This window comes from Colius striatus, chromosome 13 (assembly GCF_028858725.1).
Source record: "Colius striatus isolate bColStr4 chromosome 13, bColStr4.1.hap1, whole genome shotgun sequence".
Classification (NCBI taxonomy): domain Eukaryota; kingdom Metazoa; phylum Chordata; class Aves; order Coliiformes; family Coliidae; genus Colius; species Colius striatus.
In genome coordinates, this window is record NC_084771.1 from 11,583,257 (window position 1) to 11,605,367 (window position 22,111).

The window sequence follows — 22,111 nt, forward strand, 5'->3', positions numbered from 1 at the left end:
TTAAAAAACGTCTCTGCAAAGAGAAACGACTGACACAAAAGAGATTCTCTGCAGCGCAAAGATGGGCAGAGGGTGCCGAGTCTCCAGCCCAGGGCCCCGCTCCCAGGGTCCCTGAGCCCCACCCAGCACAAGGCCGGGTGCCCACACCCTGCCCCCTCTGCCTATAGCACCATGGCCCTGGGCGCTTCCCAACACAGTGAAGGAGCCTTTTCCAGGGCACTTGGGATGCCAAGGCGCTGGGGGGATGTCCGGGCACCGGCCAAGAGGGATGCCCGGCCCCCCTCCTTGTCAGTCCCAGGGCGCTCAGCAGGCAGAGCACTGGTGATACAATCACCCTGCGAGGAGACACAGCTCCAGTGCAGGGAACCGTGTGCCCACTGCCAGCCCCCTCGCCCGCTCGCATCGGTGCGTGGGCACAAGGGCTGCGCCGTCCCCAATCCTCTCCTCCCCCTGCACCTCACCAACACCCCGGGGTGACCCGGGGGGAACCCCCTTGGGCCAGGAGCTGGGAGAGTCAAAGCACTTCTCAAAAGTTAAACAGGGATGGAAGAAAACGCCGTGGGGAGGAGAGTGGGCACCCGGCCAGCCGCGCCGGCACCCCGCGGGTCTCTGGCCTCGGTGCCGCATGGTCCGTGGGCGCCGCGCCTCCGTGCCCGGGGCTGCGCCCGCCCCGCCGATGCCTCTGCCAGTGTCTGCTGCGTGCGTGTGCGTGCGTGCGTGCGCCGGCGCGGGGCGGCTATACCCGCGTGGTGGAGTGTGAGTGCGGCAGCCCCGTGCTGTTGAAACCGGCGGTGAAGGTGTTGTAAGGGTGCAGGGTCTGCAGCCCCACCAGCGAGTTGGGGATCATGGTGATGGTGTTGGGGGTCATGAGCGGGATGTCGTCCGGAGAGCGGCGCAAGGTGAGGGTGTAGTCGGGCAGAGCGGCCAGGCGCAGGGCGTCGTGGGGCGGCACGGCCTCGCACTCGTGGTGCCCCTGGCTCACCTGCAAGGATGGCATCTCCTCGTCGGGCGCGTGGGCGATGTCGTTGGCGGCGCCGCGCTGGGGGCTGGGCTGCCGGTGCGTGTCCTGCCGGCGCTTGTCCTTGCGGTAGTAGAGGGCGGCGAAGGCCAAGACGTTGAGGAAGAGGAGGGAGGCGCCCACGGCGATGGTGACGCTCAGCTCCGTGGAGTAGTCGCGGGGACTCTCGAGCACGGTGCCCGCCTCCTGCTCCGGGCTCCACTTCTCCTTCCCGTTCTCGCTGTTGTAGGCGGGTGAGATGGCCGGGCGCTTGGTGGTCCAGATCTTGCCGTTGGGCCGGCGAGTGATGTGGGAGTTCTGCGTGGTGTCGGGCGGCGGCACTTTGGTGGTGGTGGAGGTGTAGTGGAACATATCGTGCAGGTTGTACAGGTGGGGGACCAGGTGCTTCCAGAAAGCTACTTTGGTGGCCCGGTAGTGGTCACGTACCCGTGGCTTCAGCCCGATGTGCAGGTACAGCTGGTCGCGGGGGTTGTACTTGGACCAGGCTACTTCTTCAAACCGGTTGGCCTTGGTGTGGATGAACTTGGTGTCCTGGGGAACGGGTTTGTTGGGATCCCTGTGAAACACAGGCAAAACAGAGCTTGCACCGGGACGTGCTGGAGCGGGGAGGAGGGAGAGCCAGATGCAGAGATGGAGGCCAGGGGAAACCTTTGCCAGCAGTGGTGAGGGGGCCTGCATGGCTGGGCAGCACCCTAACCCTGGGTTGAGTCTCACCCAAAATAACCAGGGCCAACCAAACTCCCCACCCCTGCACTTGGCTGGGTCCTGTCCTGGGGGCTTGCTGCACTCTCAGCTTCTTGCTGTGTGGTTGATGCCCTTACCCCAGTGAAGGTGCAGCACATGGACAGACCTCTGGGCACAGATGGGGCCCAATGCCCCACACCAAGCAGGACACTCCACCACCGCAGCAGTCTCACGGGTTGACTCCAGACCCTCCCCAAGCACAGCACCCATCCTCACTCACCCTGTCTTGGCAAAGTTGGTCCAGTAGGTCATCACCACGGCACTGAGCATGACATCATTCTTGGAGAAGTTGCAGGGAAAGAGATCTGTGGGGCCAATCATGGGAATCCCGAACACGTAAGGCACCTCGTCGCCGTGGGCCGCGTCGGACCACGCAGGCTTCATCAGGCTCTGGCAGTGATGGTAGAAGGCGTAGAAGTAGGTTGGGGAGCCGTAGCGAGCGTGCAGGTCAGCTGTCACCACTGATGGCTCGACCCACTGGTGGTCAGTGAAGAGGGCCACCAGAGTCTTGCGACGTGTCTCGGGGTTGTCCCTGTCAGCCCAGTCTGTGTACATGAACTTGATGGTCTCCCGCAGGGTGTCCTTGCCCTCAGGGTAGCCGTACAGGTTGTCTACGAAGTTGGAGACCGAGTAGTCAAAGTCACTGCCTGAGACGCCATCCTCAGGGTCCACAACACCCTCCACGAACTTCAGCCCCTCGCCTTGGTTGACCCCCAGCATGATATCGTAGTTGAGGAACTCGCCCTGTTCCATCAGGATCTCCGGATCGTCTGGGATCACGTCCCCATCGATGACTGGCCCAAAGGCCACATGGTAACGAGCCGGTTGGATGTCTTGCTCCACCAGTTCCTTGGCACTCTTCTGCCGCAGGCAGTCCACCATGTCCACCGTGTCCAGCACATTGCAGCCCACCTTGTCAGCCAGCATGCTGGTGTACTTCACAGGCTGGTAGTTCACCGCCCAGCTGGAGAGCGCGGAGCCGCTCTGGATGATGGCTCTCTGGAAGAGACCTGCAAGACAGGCAAGGAGTGGAAGAAGCACACAGCGAGTGCCAGTCCAGCACCTCAGCTCTGCAGGACAGGAGGCACGGGTGCCCTTGGACTCCTGCAAGGACCCAGCACTGCAGCCTGTGCCTGGCCACAGCCCAGGCTGTGCTGCCCGCTGAGCCAGGCTTGCATGAGATGGAGCCCAGGACCACCACGAGGGTGGCAGGGTGAGAGCTGGACATGCAGTGGGTGCTCCTGGGTGCTCCTGGCAGCAACCATGGGCTGCTGTGCTCCCCCAGGATCCCATTGCAGGGGATGGCCTGGCGTTCCTCTGTCCTAGTGCGGGGAGGAGACGGGTCTTGGCTGCCATCCCAGGCAACGGGACACAGGCTGCCTGTGCTCTGCCCAGCCCTGCGGCCCCTGCATCATGCCCGGGCAGCAGTGAGAGGGTTAACGGCCACGTGGGGACACTTAACCCTACGCGTCCCGCCCCACCGCATTGTCAGGGCCCCCCTCGCCCCCTCCCGCCCGCTTCCTGCCCAGCTGGGGCTGCTGGGTGCCAAGCCGGCCCGGGGAGCACGCTGCCTGAGGCACAAAGAGAGCCTTTCTGCCACCGGGAACACTGAGGGAGTGGACTTTCGCCCTGGAAAACAGGGCCACAAAGGCCCTGGCCCAGGCGCAGGAATGCGTGGCTGCGCTCCAGCCCCATGTCAATGGCGCTTGTGCTCAGAATACAAAGGGCAGCGAGGAAGTGGAGCCTCCGGGGCAGTGAAAGGGAGCCAGGCTCAGGGTGCACCCCGGGGTCCCTGGGGTCCTTGCTCTCTGGCCAGCCCTCCCCTGCACCCTGTGTGCTGCCCACACCCCGGCACTCACTCGCCACGAAGGGCTGTCCCACATGTCCCTGAGTGGTGCTGGCAGCAGGGTGGTGGGCACGGGGCTGCCTCTGCCCCCTGGAAGGCCAGGTGGCCTCCCCAAGTCCCCCTGTGCAGCCATGGCTGTGCTGCTCTGCAGGGGAACATCCACCTTCCCACAGCACAAGGGTGAGGAGGTCCCTGGCTCCTGGCCACCATGTCCGTAGCTCTTGTCTGCACGCACAGCCCTTGCTCTGCCAAGTACCTGACGTACAGTCCCATGTGCTGGGACAAAGAGAAGTCACAAGCTCTGTTTGTCACCTCCCAGTGTCCCAGAAAGCCATACCCAGCCTACAGGCTGGAGACTAGCCATGGGTTTGCTTGCTCTGCACCGTCATCCACGTGCCAAAGAGCTAAGATGGGGCTTCCCTGGCTCCCAGGGGATGCTGTGCCAACAGCAGCTATTGCCACCCACCAGCAGCATCACTTCTTGAGCAGACCCACCTGGCTGGGCTCTGCCCCTGCCCACTCCTGCCTGGGGAATCTCGGGCAGCTGGTGGCACCAACAGCTGGTCACATCATAAAGGACACAGCTCCTTTGCTGTGTCTCTACACAGTCACATCCTGAACTGGGAGGATCCAGGAGTCTGTGAGAGCCCAGACCTGCCATGTATTACCCCTCTGTGCCAGCACCCATCTGAGGCCTGACAAACACCCCAGGGGGGCATTGCCATCCTGCAGCTCAACCCAGAGCCCTCTGGCTCTGCCTTCCCTGCCTGTTCCCCTCTGAGGTGAGGGGCCCGACATGCCCCACATGCCCCAGAGCTGCCTGCCAAGCACAGCAGAGCCAAGCAGCGAGACCTGCTCTGCCAGAAGGTGCCTGGTGCTGCAGGCTGCCACCAGCTCCTCATTTCCCCTTCTCTATGCACAGTAGCTGAGCCTGGAAATACCTCTGAGGTTGTCTGGGCCAAGCCGTGCTCAAAGCAGGGTGTTGAGTACCTTGTCCAGCTGAGGTTTGAGCATCGTGGAGCTGGCAGCAAAGAGCAGCAGCCAGGCCCATGGAGCAGAAGATGGAGCAAAGGAAGTGCAAGAGGTTTGCCCAGCAGCTCCTGCCCTGGCATGGCCCATTGAGGAGAGAAGCAGCACTTTGGCCCTTGGTGAAGAATCCAGCTGCCTGCAAGGGCTGAGGCTGGCAGAGGAGCCACGGGTCTCCCCAGCAGCCAGACACAGCGGATGCTGCACCAGCCTCCAGTGGCTGCCTCAGTGCCTGGCAGAGCAGGCACAAATTAGCTGCTTCATTAATAGCTCTTGATCACTATGAGCTTGATTTTGATGCAATGAAAACAAACCCGCCTGGTCTGCAAGCTGTATGTCAGGGTAGCTCCAGAGCTGGCTGCCCCATCCCTGGGGAGATGGGTGCTCTAGTGCAGGGCTTTTTTGGAGGTACTTCGATGGCCATTTGCTTTGATGTGACACTGGCTGCAGCCCCGAGCACTCCCCTCCCACTGCATGGCAGTTACAGCTGGCAGCAGCTTCCCTGGCACAGCAGTGAGGGGGCTGGACACCCAGCACTGTGGTGACACAAGGGAGGCCACACCACAGGTATTGGGGCTGGACCGGGGCAGCAAAGGACATGCTGGGGCAGGGGTTAGTGGCACAAAGCCTAGTGGCACCTGAAAAATGCCATACTGGTATGACAATAGTTTTCACGGCTGAAAATCAAGAGACAGCCCTTGTAATCCACCCTCAGCACGTCTCCATGCTGCTCCCTCCATTCCACATCTGTACAAGCAGTTGAGGCCACCTGGGCAGTCAAGCACATGGTTCTGCTTCCAAAGAGGTACCACAATCTGGCCACAAAAAACAGTCTGCAGCATTGGGGCACCCTAAGGAGCTCTGTGAGTGCATTACACTCAGCATCCTTTCCCTGGCCTGGTGTGAAACACTCACTATGAAAAGCCTTTTTCTTTCTTTAGGAGCTTTCAGACTGTGAAAAACTCCTCACCCCCATGCCCATGCTGCCCAGAGTGCCTTTGCAAGAGCAGGAGGGCATGCAGAGCCCCAGGTAGGCACTCAGGATCAACACAGCCCCACATGGGGTCCTGGAGCTGCAGAGCATCCCCTGCCCTGCCTTGCCCTGCCCAAATCTACCCATGCTCCTTTCCTACACACTGCTCAATTCATCATCTAACACAAGCAAAGCATCCTCTGGCTTTAGCCACCAAAAGCATCTCCTCCTGTGGGCTAGAGAGCTGCTGCCTGCCCCACACAGCTCTGGGTAGCTGGGAATCCACCCCAGGAGCGCCAAAAGCGGTGAGGGCAGCCCTGGTCCTGCCCTGTTCCAGCATTGCAACATTGGCAGTGGCTTGTAGGTGTAACTCACATTTTCCATGTTCTTGAGCTTAGTCTAATAACTGTTCATATTTGTCCAAGTCATCTGAAGAGGATGGGGCAACACTCCCAGGAGCACCCTGCTCAGGAGCTGGCACATGGTGAGCAGGACAGAGGGGCTGAATTCAAGCACTAGGCACTCACACAGGAGCACAAAGTGAGCACAAAGTGGGGAAGCAGGGAAAGGGGCTTACCCACAAAAGATGTGTCCTAAGTTGGCAACAGCAACTCCATACACACTACCAGGGCTGGATCACTTCAGCTTTACTGCCACTGTCCTATGAGCCCCGTGCTTCTCTTCCCTTCCCACTATGAGCACAGGCTCTGCCCCCTCCCACTGCAGCCATTACCAGCCTCGTGCTGCTGCAGCCCCTGCACACCTCCACGCTGAGCACTACCCAGCAGACCATGGTGCTGGTGCTGGTGCTGGTGCAGCCACTTTGGCAGCAGCCTGAGCTGAAATCATTGCTGCTTTCAATACTAGAGCAATCAGTCCATTGACAGCTGCCAGGGCTGGAAGAAGGCTGCTCAACTTTGCCAGTAGCCTGGCCAGCAGCATCAGCCTCCTCCCGTACTCCCTCTGCCATGCCATCAGTTGTGCTGAGGCTCTGAAGGTTCCTTCCATTTCTGTTTAGTTCCCAGGCTGTTGAGCAGGGCTGCAGCTCTTCACAGTGCCTTCAAGTGCCATTCTGTGTGCGTGTCTGAGGCACAGACTCACACCTTTGTCCACTGCTCTAACACATCCCCTTCTCCCCTGCACCATGCTTGGGGACACAGCACTGGAAGAGAGCTGTATCCTCCTATAAAGCCCCTGTGACCAAGTCCCTGGCAGCTGCTCCTCTGTGGACCACAGAGTTCAGGCTTTGCTCCTGCAGTTCTCTTTAGGAAGTTTATCAAGACCACTTCTACTTCTATGGTGATTTATTTCCCCCCAGTGCTCAATATAATACCTTTGCAGGTGATTTACATGCATTTGCTCTCATGCCAACACAATCTTTTAGCATAAATAATTCCTTTCTTTATCTAGAGCAAACACTGCCATATTTACAGGTAGCAGTCATATCACTTCCACCTGTGTTTTGCTAGTTGCAGCACTTCCAGCTATCCCAGGCTCTCAAGATGGGGCCCTCCATCCCTCCCCATGCTCAAGTCTGGCTTCCCCTCTTATTCCAGTATGAACACCTTTCCTAGCACTGAGGTTCATGCTCTACATGCCCTATACCCCCTCCACATCTGCATGTAGGTGAGCCTGGACACAGTTCCCCACTGCTCCCACACACATTGGTGCTGGCCTCTGCTGCAGCCCCACACGCTGGGAGCACCAGCTCCATCCCTGGCTCTCACATGCTCTGCTGCTGGGCTCTCCCTCATTAAAAAGCAGCTCTGACTTTGTTACTCTGCCCAGCAGCACCCAGGCGGGCTCCCCTCTCTGGGTTAGCAGCAGCAGGGAGCCTGCCTGCAGCTGCAGCATCCTTGGGCACAGCTGGCACGTACCTTCAGAGTGATGGGAGAGGGTGAGCAGGCTGACGCAGGAGGCGCCGATGCCGGAGCCGAAGACGGTGATGCGCAGGGGGTCTCCCCCGAAGAAGCCGATGTTCTCGCTGACCCAGCGCAGCGCCTGGATCTGGTCCAGCAGCCCATAATTGCCCTTGGCAGCCTGGTCCCCCGTGCTCAGGAACCCTGCAGGCCAAGGGGAGCTCAGTTAGGGATGAGGAATCATAGAATCGTAGAATGGAAGGGGTTAGAAGGGACTTTTAGAGATTATCCAGTCCAACCCCTCTGCAGAAGCAGGGTCACCTCGATCAGGTCACACGGGAACGTGTCCAGGTGGGTTTTGAAGACCTCCAAGGAAGGAGCTTCCAGATCCTCCCTGGGCAGCCTGGGCCAGGGCTCCCTCACCTCAAATAGTTTTTTCTTATGGAAATTTTTGTGTTCCAGCTTCTTTCCATCACCCCTTGTCCTGTTGCCAGATACCATCGAAAAAAAGGATGCCCCAACCTCCTGACACCCACCATTTTGATACTTATATATATCTAAATGGAGGTTGTCAGGAGGAGGCAGGGAGGGAGTGTCCTGACCTCCCATCCCACCTTCCCCAGGCCTAGGAGAGCTTCTGTGGGACCCTGTTGCACTCCTACATGAAACCCCACTGCTGAGAGAGTCCTGAGAGAGTCCTGTGAGCTCTAAGCTGGAGCAGGGACACCACTGAGCTCCAGCCACCCTACACATGGCACAGAGGGGTGAAAGGCTGCGAGTGCAGCTGCAAAGCCCAGGGAGCCTCTCTGGCCAACTGCAAGCAGTGCCAGGGTGATGAGCATGAAGCCCATCCTACCTGAACCACCACTCATGCCAATAGCGAGTCAGGATGTCTCACATGTGCCAAGGAAAGCCCAGAAAGCAGTAGTGGCTGCAGGCAGGCTGAGTGCAAGCACAGCCAACGCCTTCCGTGGATTACCGTGGCCTGGAGGAGGCTCTATAAATGTAAAGAGGTGGGCTGGGCAGAGAGGAACTGACTGCAGCTGAAAATACAGAAGTGTCAGTGAGAAAGATGCTGAGAAATGCTTTCAATAGCAAAGGGAACACCCAAGATAAGCCATTAGCCTGTCATTTGCTTTGACTCAAAGCAGGAAGCCAAACCCATGGTTCTGAGGGAAAATCCAGGCAGGTAATCCTGGCAGGCAGGGAGCAGCACCAGCCTCATCCCAGCACTGAAGGTGCTCTGGCTGCACTTGAACAGAGATGATGATGGCACCATGAACATCGTACTTCATATTGTGACTTAGGCCTCTTATATTTGCACTTGTCCATCTTAAAGGCCTGGTTTTAATATTGAAAGGTCTTAAACAGGCTTGTTTTTATGAAAAGTCTGTCCTCTCTATCAGGTAGCTGCCATCTTCCCCAAGAAACTACGGGGCTCAGAGGCTGTCAGAGGCATGTGCTGCCCCAGGTACTGGCCAGGAGCCCAGCTGCCTGTGGAGAGTGCTGAGCCAGGTTGGATGGCCAGGAAGAGAATTGACCCTGCCACAGTTTGGCTGAGAAGGAGCTCTCCCCAGACCTCTGCCCTCTGCCTGCTACTAAGGGAGACAGCACTGATGCTCCAGGCAAAACTCCTGTTCCCCAGTCCCTGGGGGTTTCTGCTGCACCAGGCAAGGGGACCACACTGCCTTTTGACCCTGTGTCCTCATTTCACCTCTCTAGGTCACCAGTGCTCATGAAAATGGGATGGCCACCCTCCTCTATACAGCACCTGACACCCTTCAGTGATGGGCTTGTCAGTGTGAGGTTAATGGTTGGACTCGACGATCTTAAAGGTCTTTTCCAACCGTTATGATTCTGTGATTCTATGGTTCTATGACTCAGTGACCTCCTCTGCAAGCAGCCAGGCCATGGTGGGCGACTGCAGGGGTCCCTGCAGCTGAACCAGCTCACAGGCAGCCCATGCCCAGGGATGGATTGCTGCTGGGTCCCCACGGGCAGCCAGGCAGTACCCACTGGCAGCTCACTGCCCTGAGCCCTCTCAGGAGATGCTGGATAAACACATTTACTATTTAACCATGGACCAATATTTACTTTTAGCTGAGCCACGTTGTGTAAATCAGCCTCGGGGGGCCTGGTGCCAGGAGCCAGACCTCGCCGTGACCACCCAGTGCCACGTGGCACCCTCTCAGCAGCCAGGGCAGAGGCAGCACAGCCCACGTACCCCCCAGTGCCCCCTTCCGTCAGCGCTGCGGGGGCCCAGCCCTCGCCAGGCAGCCCGTACCGAGCACTCCAACGCGGTAGTTGAGGGTGATGACGATGACGTTGCCGTAGCTGGCCAGGACGCTGCCGTCTATCATGTTCCCCGTGCCCTCCATGTAGGAGCCGCCGTGGATATAAACCATCACCGGCTTGGCCCCGCTGTCCCGGATGTCTGCAAGGAGAGCTGGTTAAACACACGACCCCGCTGCCGGCTGCAGCACCCTGCCCCACAGGCAGACCAAGGACGAGGGCAATGCCAGCTGCCAGGACTGGGGAGGGGGGCTTAGGAGCCAAAGCCAGAGCTCTGCTGGGGGCCACAGTGTGGATTTCCAAAGCTGCCCAGCACCGAACCGATGCCACCAGCTCCTTGCCCAGAGGCTGCAGCAGCTGCACCATCCCCACACTGCTGTCGTCTTGGGGCTCTCGGCACGTGTGGGAGAGGTGCTGCCAGGACCTGGCTGCCTCTCCCCAGAGCCAGGCTCCAGCTGTGTGAGGGAACCACTCTGTTGTGGGTGGGACTTGCAGGATCCAGCCCCAGAATGTGGCCCCGTGCCCCATCTCTGGTTGGACCCATGCCCCGGCTCCAGAAGTCCTAGAAGCTGGCATTGTGGGGGGGGCAGGGATGGGGATGTGCAGGACCTGGAAGGCAAGGGGGGCACTGGTGGGTGCTCCAATGTCTGACTCTCCCACTCCCACCTTCCCATCCCCCAGGAAGGCAGAAACCTGCCAGCTGCCTGGAAGTGAACCCATGGCACCCCAGTGCCCAGACACAGACATGGTGATGAGGCAGACAGCGTGTGTGCGCGTGTGTGTGTGTGGCAGGGAGGTGAGCATGGCCTCCGGATGGAGGACAGGGGGTGAGGCATGGAGGATGGGGAACAGGACCCCAAGGGCTGGGAAAGAAGGACTGTGGGAGCCTAGGGGACAGGGAGCAGTGATGCTCACTCTCTCGACTGGCCTTGTCTGGGTGATGTCCTGCCCTTTTGGCCCCACTGGCCTGGGATCCCTCACGCAGCCAAGCCCAGGCACAAAAGAACACCTGTACTCAGCTCCTGGTACGTCTCGCCCACGTACACAAAGGTGGCAGCTGTGCCAGTTGTCGAAATGGTGCCAGGTCCCACATGCCTGTGGTGCCCAGCCCTGCAGAGACATACCAGGGAATAAATGGCTCCTAATCACTGCAGCACATTATGGTGTGTGGAGATTTAGCACAGTCGAGTTACTCAGGCTGAATGCCAGTTTATACCCTGGTACAAGAGATCCTGGGCCACAGGTTAGTGGGAGAAAGCAACAGGGGTTTAGTATTGCCAAGGAAAAAAGCTTTTCATCTGTTTCCCAGATTCTAAACAGCATCTGCCAGGCCACGCTGGAGCTGCCCTGGGACTCCTGCACACCATCACATTGCACTGTCCCCAGCACTAGGGCTGCATCCTCACAGACTTCTCCTCCTGCCTTCTCTTCACATTGCTGCAGCGAAACAAACCGACTCAACACCCTGCAGATGAACAACTCTGTTCTCCTAAAAATAACTTACTCTGCAGCTTGCTGAGCCCTGGTGTACATCTCCAATCACACCTGCTTGGAAGCCCACTCTATCTGCCTCGGCTAGTGCCGATGCTCTGCTTGCAAGCCAGACCTTGCTCGTGTTGGGGACAGGAGGTAGCAGAAACCATGTCTGAGTGTGTTCAGACCTCCTGGGCACCACCAAGTACCCTGTGAGTGCCACGTGTGTCAAGCTGCTGGCACAGCCACTCCACAGCAGTGCCCACAGTGGAGGGGTTGGCCGCTGGCTCCCAGCTACGTGTCACCGGCTCGGGAGGGATGAGGTTGGAGGTGGGATGTGACTGGTCTCGGGGTGAAATGGGCCCAGGTGCCCGAGGGCTCCTCTCCTCCCAAGCTGCCATGCTTCCTCCCTGGCCTCGCTCAAGCAGAGCGGGAGCAAACTCCTCCTAAAGCCAAAACCCCCCTCCCCTCTCCGAGCTTTGCCCCCGTCCCGAGGAGGGGAAGGGCCTGGGCGCCCTGCACAACCAGCCTGCCCCCCGCCCCGTGCAGCTGCCTGGCACAGCGGACGGACACACACGGGGCTCCCTGGGGATGGCAGTGGATGGGGGGGCAAACGGGAGCTGCTTTGGCGTGTCATGCAGTGGCAGCCTCGAGCACACAAATACCTTCGTCTTCATCACCGTCATTATCCGCTAAGTCCTCGCCCTGTTTCTTAGCGCTGGCTCCTAGGGACCAAACACGAGGAGACAGAACACAAAGGAAGAAAAGAAACCAAACCAAACCAAACCAAACCGAAAGAACCAAACCAAAACCGAAAACAAAACCAAAAGAAAGGAACAAAGAACAAAAGAGAATTCAAAAATAGCATGATAGCAGAGATGGTGGGGCCAGGCCTGCGCCCCACAGCACTGCTGGCTACTCACACTGCACCTCTCCCAGAGCCAGGGTGGCACAGGGCATGGGCAGCACTGTCCTGGGAGCTGCACCAGGATGCTCCTTCACCTGCACCCCTTCCCAGGACAGCAGGCCTGGGGCAGCATCGAAGCCAGGGGCAGAGCAGCCTCTCAAAGCACTCGCCGATGCTGCTGCATCCCAGCCCAGCGCCGCTCCCTGCGCCGGGACACGCTCCCTCTCCTACTGCCCAGCTGCGAGCAGGAGCCCTGCTCCCAGCCCTGCTGCTGCTGGGGATGTCCCCTGCCACCAGCACAGCCCATGGGGAGGGTTGCCCTGCGTGGCCACCGCCAGTCCCTGCCCTGGCCCTTCGCTGTGCCTGGCACAGCTGCAGCACAGAGCAGCCTGGCACGCTGCCGGCAGCAGCTCTCACTGGTGCTTCGCTGCTCAGCCCCATCCTGTACCACCTCCTTTCTGAAAACACCAGTTTTGTGGTTCAGTAGGGACTGCAAAAGCATCGACCAGCTTGCCCTGACCAAGGCAGAACCTTAAAAATACCCATTTGTGTAACAGCCTGAGAGCGTTGTGCTCATTGCACGGCCTTCAGCAACCCCACGGCGCCAGGGCAAGGGCCAGCCCAGCAGCCCCAGCCTGGTGCTGTGGGCTGTTGTCATGGACAGCATGCTCTGAGCGTGGCACCTCCTGAACTGCATGCAGCCAGCGAGCCAGGAGAGGTGGCCTGTGGGCTCGCAGGGAGCAGACACAGTGCAGATGCTTCAGAGGGCTACATGCCCTTGTGGGCACACAAAGCTGAGTGGAGGCACCCCTGCACCCCTTAATTTCAGGAAGAGGCTGTACTCTCTTATATCCTCTTAGACTTGCAGACCAGAGCCTGCAATCCTCTCCTCCCTAACACCTGAACCAAACAAGTTCCCCAGGTAACAGTGACCTCAGGGATGACAGTAGTGTTTCGCTTGGGCAGGACTGGCTGTGCTGTGCCTGTGCTGCCCAGGGACCTCCCTCAGACATACCAGGTCCTGCCAGGCACCTGGCTGATCCTGGAACCCTGCTGCTATCACCAGTTGGCTCCATTGCCACTGCAGCAAGGATTTTACAGAGCCTCCAACAAGGATCCCCTGGGCGAGGGGCAGCCCTGTGGCTGGATGAAACTATGAGGCAAGCATGAAACTGGCTGGGAAGATGAAATCAGGGATTTATCCTCACTGCCACTCTGGGAGTGGGATCCCACAGGTGACACGGGTGGCACACAACAGAGATGGCAGCGTGGAGGGGGATAGTATTTGCATTTAAAAGGAACTTGTGATGGGGGAGCAAGAGGTCTGAAAGAGCCCATGGGGCAGCTCCACTGAGGCTGGAGGCTTGCACAACACCTTAAGCAGCCATGAGCTGCTGCAGAAAGCCTGGAGGAGCGACAACCAGAAGTCTAGAAAAATCCAGGCAGGCAAGAAAAGTTCATGGAGGCTGAGTCACATGAATCCCGAGAGCAAAGAACTGATGGGAGCTACAGCAACATCCCCGCACAGGAAAGGCCACTGCAAGGTGGTGAGGTGGAAAAGCAACTCCCTTTCCGCTGCACAGAGCACAGGCAGCCTCAGAGCTGCAGGAGACAGGCTGAAGCTGGATGAGAAGAGAAACCTTCCTGTCAGAAAGGTCAAGAATGCACTGGAAGATATGGCCTGGGGAGCTGTTTAAGCCCAAGTGAGACACACTGCCAGGAAGAGGTAAGGTGGAGCTGCTGCTGCCTGGGGCAGGGGTGGATCAGCTGTCTCCAGAGCTGTCCTGATTTTCTCCAACTCAATTTCACCTTCCAACCTACCCCCTCCATTCCCCAGCCCTGCCTCCTTGCCTCTCCACCCAGCCATCCCCTGAGCTCCTCACATCATTCTGTTTTCACCCAACACCATCCCTGACAGCTCTTGCTCCATCCCCTCAGCCCCAGCATACCCCCCCTCCTGCTGTGTCCTTCCTTCTCACTGCCCTGTTTGCAGGAGGCTGCAGGCCTGACCTGCTGCATCTTCATTAGGAAGAGCTGCAAGCCCAGAAAGCACTTAAATGACAAAGTACTCATGCAATATTTGCTAATTGGTGCTACATGCCAGCTTCCTTGGTACTGCTCAGGGATTTTTCTCTAATGAAGACCACAGGCAGTGAGCCTTCATCTGCACCATGCTTCAGAGCTGAGAAGCTGATCTCAGGCAGCTGGAGATCTCATTCCACTGCCAAGGGCCCTGGTGCTGTTAAAGTCCCAGGGACTGGTCAGGCTGCAGCCCTTCAGCCTGGTCCCCTCCAGGGGAAAAAGGTCTCCATGCAGACAGGGGGGGAGGAACTGGCTATAAGAACCTGTCAGACTGTAAGAGAGGGCAGTGGCTAACATCCCTGTGATCTGAGCAACTGTCCTGGCTGAGCAGGGAGGGATCTGGCTGGAGACCACCACCCCAGAGCTTAGGGACAAGCCTAAAGCACCCTGAGCTTCACACACCACAGAAAGGATGATAGAAAGCAGCACTGGGAAGCTGAGCAAAGCAGAAGTGCAGTAATGCAGGCCAGGGGAAAGGGGAGCAGTGTTGGCATGTGTGTGTGGCAGATGCAAAGCACGAGCCTTTCCCATCAGCAGGAAGGTGCCAGGGTGCCTGGGGTTATGGCAAACACAGGCTGCTGTGACCAAGCAGGCTTTTTCCCCTCTTGTTACATTGCTCACCTCCACAACAACCTACTGATGCCCCACAGCTCTTGAGGACAATTACAGATTCACTTCCCTCATCCACCCTTTGCACTTTGATCCATTACCTCCTTCCACTGTTATTACCACGTCCAAGGACATCCATCCCAAGAAATTTTCCTCCACACCTGTAAAGGCCACCATGCAGAGCCCCACAGCATCTCATGTGGATGGGTTTGAGTTTGGGGATTCATAGCTGGGAAAACCAAAAGGGCTCATGGCTTTCACTCTCCTTGCCCATCAAAAACTCTCTCTGCTAACCCAGTGTGAATGCCTGTCATGCTGCCTCACTTTAATCTGACTGTGAAGTGATATTGTTCAGGCTGATAGGAAGGATGCATACGGTCTTATCTGAAGGCTCTAGGAAGATTTAAGCTCAAGTTCAGTAAAAAATAAGATCATCTTCCCTGAGAGAGGGGCATCCACACTAGATTTCTGCTATCTGAAGTAAACCACATCAACAGCACTGACACCAGCACAAACAGATAAAGGAGAGCGAGGAGACTCGGTCCTTGGAGGCTCTGCGCTCAGCAGGGTGGGGATAAGAAAGGAGCAGGGGCCTGAGCTGACATCTTTCCAGATCCAAATGTCTGCTCAGGGCAAGCACAGGCAGCCCCAGCACCCCCTCCTCAGCGTGAGCTCCCCAGGACAGCCGCTCTCACACAGCACAGCAGCAGCACTGCCAGCGAGTCCCATGCCACCCGCACCCAGAGGCACTCCTGCTGGCAGCCACACCAGCTCAGGTGCATGTCTGGGAAGGGACAAGGAACAGGACCAAGACTGATGACAGGTGTTGAACCTGCTGCTACACAACACCCTCCAGGCAGGGGCAGCTCCCCTGGGACCTGTGTGGGGTGGCCCCTGCAGCCATCAGCCCTTGCTCCAGGACTGCAGCACACCTCGGTGCTGCCCTGCTCCTTCCTTTCCCTGGCTGAAGCAGAAGTGCTACCTCCATCCTTAAGCAGACTCCACAAAAGCACTGCATCTTCTCAAGCTTTGCTGCCTCTGCCAGCACAAATACCTGCCCTCACCTCTGCAAATCGTTCCACAGAGTACAAGGGGAGCACCAGGGCAGTGGTTTGCAGCCAGGCAGCTCTGCAGAGCAGCAGGCCACGCAGCAGGCTGGTGAGAAGCCTTCCAGTAAGGGAGGACTGCAGGAGTTGTGCAGCCTCAGCTCATACTCAGACAAGTTAACTTCTTGGAGAGCACTGGAAAACCCCCAGTGCTTTTCCCACAGAGCAGCCAAAGCACATCCCGAGCCCACGAGCTTCTGGGAGCTGCAGCTTCTCTCAGGCACCACAGAAAGATGCTGGACTGGCACTTATACTATTAAGTACTATTAAGTACTATTGTACTAAGGGAAATGGTCTAGTGGTTGATAGGGCTGGGACAAAGGCTGGACTCGATGAGCTTAAAGGTCTCTTCCAGCTGAAACCATTCTATGATTCTGATTTGTCTCCACAGCATCACAGTGGCTGCACGGCCCCAGCCAGACTAGGGCTCATAAAAACTGAGGAGGGCTACTGTGTGCAGGGCAGCCACGCTTTTCCCCTCCCAAAATGACATCCACCTCCTTGTGCCTTGCAGCAAGGCCTGCCCAGGCTCATAGAGATGGGGAAAGCATCCTGGCACCTGCCACAGCCAAACACAGGCTGGGAGTGTTGGCAGCACAAAGCAAAAGGCTGAGCTGCATTTTGCACCTAAGTGCTGTACTGTGTCTGTGCTCTTCAGGTAGGCAGTGTTATTGTCACTGCAAAACCTGAGCCTCATCACTGACAGCTCCCCTGGCACCACGCATCACTAATTATTCTCAAAGCACTGCTGCCCTGCCTTGTTCCCAAAGAGAGGTCTGAGGTGTATGGAGGAGACTGGCATGCTGGAAATTTCCATATAGGAAATTATCATGGGCAACTAGGCAGGGAAACAGGCATGGTTGTCTGTCCCAGGCATAAATCCTGATAAATTAGGGGTGTAAGAAATCATGAAAACTCCAAGAAGGTGGCAGCTGAGGCATTTTGACCCACCAACATCCCGCCCAGTTGCCTGCTCTGCCAGGGAAAAGCTCATTTACCACTTGTATGTGGCTTTAAAAATCGTAAGACTATTCCAGAAGGAGCCAATGCTCAAGTGACACGCAGCCTGAGGAAATCAGCACTGCAGGTACATGCTTCCCACCCCAAGCATCACTGACCCAGGATGCACGGCGAGGGATGGGGGAGCTCCCGTGTCTCGTCACAAGTGACTCAATTAATTCAGAGCTGTGGCTGGAGCCGAAAGGCAGTGCCAGTGTCTGGGTGCTTTAATTCCTGGCACGTCACGCCTGGATGCCCAAACGGCCAGCACTGGGGATCCAGCGGTCCGTGAATCCCCAGAGCCTGGCAGGGGCAGAGGGCACAGCCCCCACCAGCTTCCCGGGGGGGAGAGGGGGTGACCAAAGACACCCACAGCTGAGCTGCAAGGAAACCGTGTCAGCAGAGTCGGCGGGGAGGGGAAACCGGGAGATGAGTGCACCCAAGTGTTTCAGCGTGCCTTACGCTGTTTGCAGCCTTAACCCGGAGCCTGCTTCGCCGGCCCTGGCTGCAGGGCTGCGGGGCTGGGGCGGGGGGCTCCGCCAGCCCCGGCAGCCGGTGGGAGGGCCGGGAGAGGAAGCGCTTTGAAGTGGCTGGTGATTGCTGGCACAGCCGGCTCCGGAGGCAGCGTGCACAGACTCCCTAATACGCCAGTCCTTTCAGGGGCAGCCTTGGCACTCAGAGAGATGGCGTGTGAATAGCCAGGGCAGCAACAGGAAAAGCAAAGCAAAGCAACCCAACAACAAAACTGGGGGAAATGGCTGGAAGGAAAGAGCTCCCCAAACCTCCACAGCCCAGCTGCGCCGGCCACGGGGGCACAGTGGGGCAGAGGCTGGGATGCAGGGAACCCCACTGCCACGGGATGCCCAGGATGGCAGATCCTGCCGGCCAGACACCCCCTCCCTGTGCTGAGCCTTTCAGAAGAGCTTGGCTGCCCGACCGCCCACACAGCCAGCTTTGGGATGCACGGAGCAGCCCAGGCTCTCCCTGCCTGCCCGCGGGATGGGCGAAACATCGCCTTGACAAGGGGCCAAGGCAGCCTCCCATTTGCATGACTCCAGTCCCCAGCCCACAGAGCTGATCAGGAACACAGGATCACTTTGGGGCACGGGAGGCTGAGCCTCAAAAGTGCAGCAGAATGAACCCCAGGCAGCCCTGGGGATGGAGGCGAGGCAAAGCAGAGATGTTTCTGAACTGGAGGTGCTCGGCCACGCGTGGGGCAGCTGGGGCTCGGGGAGGATGCTGTGCCAGGGGCTGGAGAGCAGATCCTCACTGGCAGGGCTGGCACAGGTGTGGGGGAGCAGCCTTGGCAGGACCACGGGCTGGGGCAGAACACGGCACAATTTACCACAGCCAGGAGAGGTTTTATGCTTTTAACCAAGGAGCTTTGGATGCACAATGATCAGGGATGCAACGGAGGAAAAGCTCAACCCATGATGGGCTCCCCATCACACAGGTGCTTCCCTGAGTGGGTCTGCACACCCTCAGTAAGGGATGGGTGCGTTTGAGTACTACCCACCTCAGAGGCTCCCCCTCGTCCCCCCGGGCTGGGAGGCTGCCGCTGCCAGCAGGACAAAGGAGAGAGCGTGGGCTCAGCCTGGGAGCAGCTGTTCTGAAAGGCCTGGAGCAATCTGAGCATCCTCCTCTGACCTGACCCCAGACCTGTGCTTCCAGCCAGCACCAGCCTGGGAGTGGAGGTGGCCGCAGCACGCGCGGGGCCTGTCCGGGCGGGACGTGGCGGGGCAGAGCGTGCAGCTCCCAGGGCCCGCGACCTCGGTGGCGGCACAGAGAGGTGCCGGAGGAGCATGCTGCCAGGAGCCAGCCAGGCACCACCCTCTCACTCTCCCTCTCTTTCCTCTCTGTGCCTCTCTGCCGGTCGGCTTGCTACATACCTCCTTTCCTACATATTTTCTTGTTGGGCTTTCGGGTGCATTCCTTGGAAATCCGTTTTACTGTAAAATGAATAAAAGACTACAAAATAACAGGAGGCTCCAGTGGTGGGAGTGGGCATGCAATCACAACCACGCTGCCGCCCTCCCGCCGCCCCTGAGACCGCGGGAGGTGGGGAGGGAGCGTCGCCGTGGGAGGAAAACTCTGGGCCAGCCGTGCTGGGCAGGAAGAAAGGCACGATGAATCCCGTGGCCGAGGGCCCCGGGGACAGAGGAGTGGAGCCAGCCGGCCTGCGAGAAGCCAGCGGCCCACCAGGCTGCTCCAGCACAACGCAGCAGACCCCGCTGCGGGTCCCTTCCAGCCCGCTGAAAACCCCCCAGGGCTCCCGTTGCAGTGAGGCTGGGCGGGCGTGCGGGCAGGCGCTGCCTCCTCGGCCCTCTACTTACAGTTCAGGTGGGGTCCCCTACAAAGGAAAAGATTAGACAAGGAGGCACCCAGCACCACTCAGCCTCACCCCAACAGGACGGTGCCCCGCGGGTCCCCGGCATCCCCCGGCTCGTCGCTCTGCCAGCCGGAGGAGCAGCCAAGCGACGCGCCTGCCCCTGCCCACAACCTCCCGTCCGTACCAGGGCCCAGGAAAGGGCTCCGTGGTCCCTTTCCTTGCCAGAGCATCTCCCCAGGGAGAGGCAGAGAGTGTTCCTCCCAGCCACAGCCGCAGCCCACGCCCACAACTAGCGCATGGACCTAGGGAGGGTGGGAAGGGGAGGGGAGGAAGGACGAACCCGAACCAACTCAAGACAGAACCTGGCACTCGGCGCCTGGGGAGCACAAACCAGCTTTGTCGCTCTGTGGATCTGCGGTCAGAGAGTCGGATTCAGATTTAGCAACACAAGAGAGGAACCTGTGACGATGCCATGGAGGTGGAGGGGAGGGAACCGGGAGGCGTGGAGGAGCAGGAGCACACGAGACAGAGATGGCAGCTGAGGGCAAGAGGGCGAGCTGCGTGGCCAGAGAAAGCTTTTCACAAACAGACAGCATGCTGCAGGGTCCACAACCACATGCCTCAAACACAACACTCAGGTGAGACCAACCACTGCTGGAGAGGGGTGGAGCGGCCCCCCTCCCCTGCCCTCCTGCGGGCACCCCGGCAGGGACTCACCATCCTCCGTGGGGATGTAGATGTTGAGGTACAGACAGTCTTCGTTGGGGTCCTGGATGTACGTGGCCACAATATCCAGATTGGAGGTAAACCAGATGGGCAGCATGATCTCAGGAACGGCGTTGTGGATGTTCTGGGGGCAGACTGGTGAGAAGTGGGTGGCGTTCCTGATGCCTGACCAGGACGGCGGCGGCTCGGGGGGCATGAATCGCTTCTCCCCGATGGGGGGGGCGGCGTAAGGCACCCCCAGGTACTGGTCCACGGGCCCCAGGATCTCACTGGGCAGCGGCACCCGCACCCCCCGTAACTTCCCATAGTGTGTGTTGACGGTGGGTGAATAGACCTGTCCCTCCATCCGCACGACCGCCGAGGCGAAGCTCAGGACCCAGAGGGTGAAACGCAGGTCCCAGCCGGCCACCAGCTCAAGCACCTGGAGAACGGGGGCCAAGAGAGGGCTTCTCCAGAGTATCAGCCACATCGTCCGGGAGGAGCAGCACCAACATCCAGGCCTGAAGCTCCTGGGGTGACGGCTCAGGGCATCTCCATCACGCCAAACCCACCAGGAACAGACAGAGCAGGAGAGCCGGGAGTCAGGAGCACGCAGCCCAGCCACACCTTCTGCTGGGTGAGTCGGGAGCACGGCCGCAGGGAGATGTGCCACTGCTCCTCACAGCCTGCCAGCTGCCCGCTGCTGCCCATCTGCCAACGGCCCGGCCTGGACAGGACTGCTGATACTGTGGAGAGATGGGGGGAATTAACAGCAGACTCGCTCTGGGAAGAGTGAAAAACCTGCAGCACAGAAGGAGCCAGGATCCCTGGCTGGACCCTCCCACCCATACGTGCTTGTTGGCTCTGCTGCTGCCCAGGCAGACAGCTCTGGGAGTAGACGAGCACAGGCAGCACGAGTAGAGCACATGAAGACATGGACTGCGTCTGCCCACACCTGCAGAGCCTGTCCCCAGTGCCCAGACCCTGCCCTGCCCAAGTGAGCCCTGCAGCCGCCCTGGGCAGCATCACAGTGCCCTTGCCCTGTGCTGCAGGAGGGTATCAGCAGCAGATCATGGGTGCCAAGATAAGCAGGACAGTGCCACTTCCCTGGCACCCTCCCTCCCTACAAGGAACCTGCTGGGCACCACCGCTGCCCTACACAGCTCCTGCGCAAGAGCCCACTGGCACCTCTCTGCTCCTGGCTGTGCTGGAGCTGCCTCTACTCCCACGCTGCATAGTCTGTGCTCCTCACCTCAGCTCCATCCCAGCATCACTCCCGTGTCCGGGTGCCACCACTCATCTCACATATCAGCAAATTAGACCCACACATCCTACCCACACACCCATCTTGCCCACCCACATGCTCTGCAGCCAACTTTCCCTCTCCGCATGCAGCTGGCTGAAGCAGCGAGACCCCAGGAACAAGCTGGGTGCTGGGCAGGCAGAATGGGAGCAGCCAGAGGTGTTTCTGGGCAGCATCACCCTGTCAGCCTCCCTGCCCTGGGGGAGGGCAGATGTGTAAGAGCCCGGCACGGGGCGCACGGGGCAGGGAGGGAGCAGGGGCGGGCAGCGGCTGCAGATGGGGACCTGCAGATGGATGTCAGCAAACAGAGCTCCTGCGCCAGGGAGCCCTTGCTGGAGGCTGTGTGGATTTTCAGCTCTCTGCCCTTCACCTCCCCGCACCGCCTGCCGCATTCAGGGCTTATGTAAGTGCCTCCCCCCTGCCAGCCCCGCTGCTCCCGGGGGCCCGGGGCTGGGGGAGCCGGGAGGCTGCTCTCGCCCGGCACTCGCCCTCAGCCCTCAGCCCGCGGCTCGCAGCGCAGCCCCCGCTGAAGGCACTGCTCGGCGGCAGGGCGCAGGGTGCTCATCCCGTCTCAGCCACACGTTCCTACCCAGGGAGAGGTGGCAGCGGTGACAAGGCACCTCCCTTTTGCCTCAGAGCATCCTTACGTGCCCACCCGGTAAATCTCTCCCGAGCTCACGGAGCCGGGGAGGGGGGGAGCAGAATGGCCTTGGAATTATTGGAGCACAAAATAAGGGCTGTATGCAGATGGGAAGACGTGGCTGTGGTGGAGGCTCAGCTGGGCAGGGACTCCACAAATGGAGAACACCTCGTCCAACGAGGAAAATCCGCAGAAAAAAA

At 59.1% G+C, this 22,111-nt stretch overlaps 1 protein-coding gene across 2 annotated transcripts; it reads right to left on the reverse strand.

The window, feature by feature from the left end:
- Positions 1–525: 525 nt before the first annotated feature.
- Positions 526–20,660, reverse strand: NLGN3 (neuroligin 3). 2 transcript variants are annotated; one of them, XM_062006500.1, is made up of 6 exons: positions 19,981–20,660; positions 11,897–11,956; positions 9,751–9,900; positions 7,485–7,670; positions 1,983–2,772; positions 526–1,574 (listed from the first exon to the last, which is right to left on the reverse strand). In XM_062006500.1, the coding sequence occupies exons 1-6, from the start codon at positions 20,456–20,458 to the stop codon at positions 737–739; spliced, it is 2,502 nt and encodes an 833-aa protein (XP_061862484.1). In that variant the 5' UTR covers positions 20,459–20,660; the 3' UTR covers positions 526–736. The 2 variants fall into 2 exon arrangements, with proteins under 2 accessions (XP_061862484.1, XP_061862485.1); XM_062006501.1 differs by lacking the exon at positions 11,897–11,956.
- Positions 20,661–22,111: the final 1,451 nt, after the last annotated feature.

Excerpts from the sequence above, each read along its gene's own strand:
- NLGN3 (XM_062006500.1), bottom strand. The coding sequence starts at position 20,458 with ATGTGGCTGATACTCTGGAGAAGCCCTCTCTTGGCCCCCGTTCTCCAG. Across the intron at positions 11,957-19,980 it reads CTACATCCCCACGGAGGATG|GAGCCAGCGCTAAGAAACAG; the intron begins GTGAGTCCCTGC and ends TTTGGTCCCTAG. Across the intron at positions 1,575-1,982 it reads ACCAACTTTGCCAAGACAGG|GGATCCCAACAAACCCGTTC; the intron begins GTGAGTGAGGAT and ends TGTGTTTCACAG.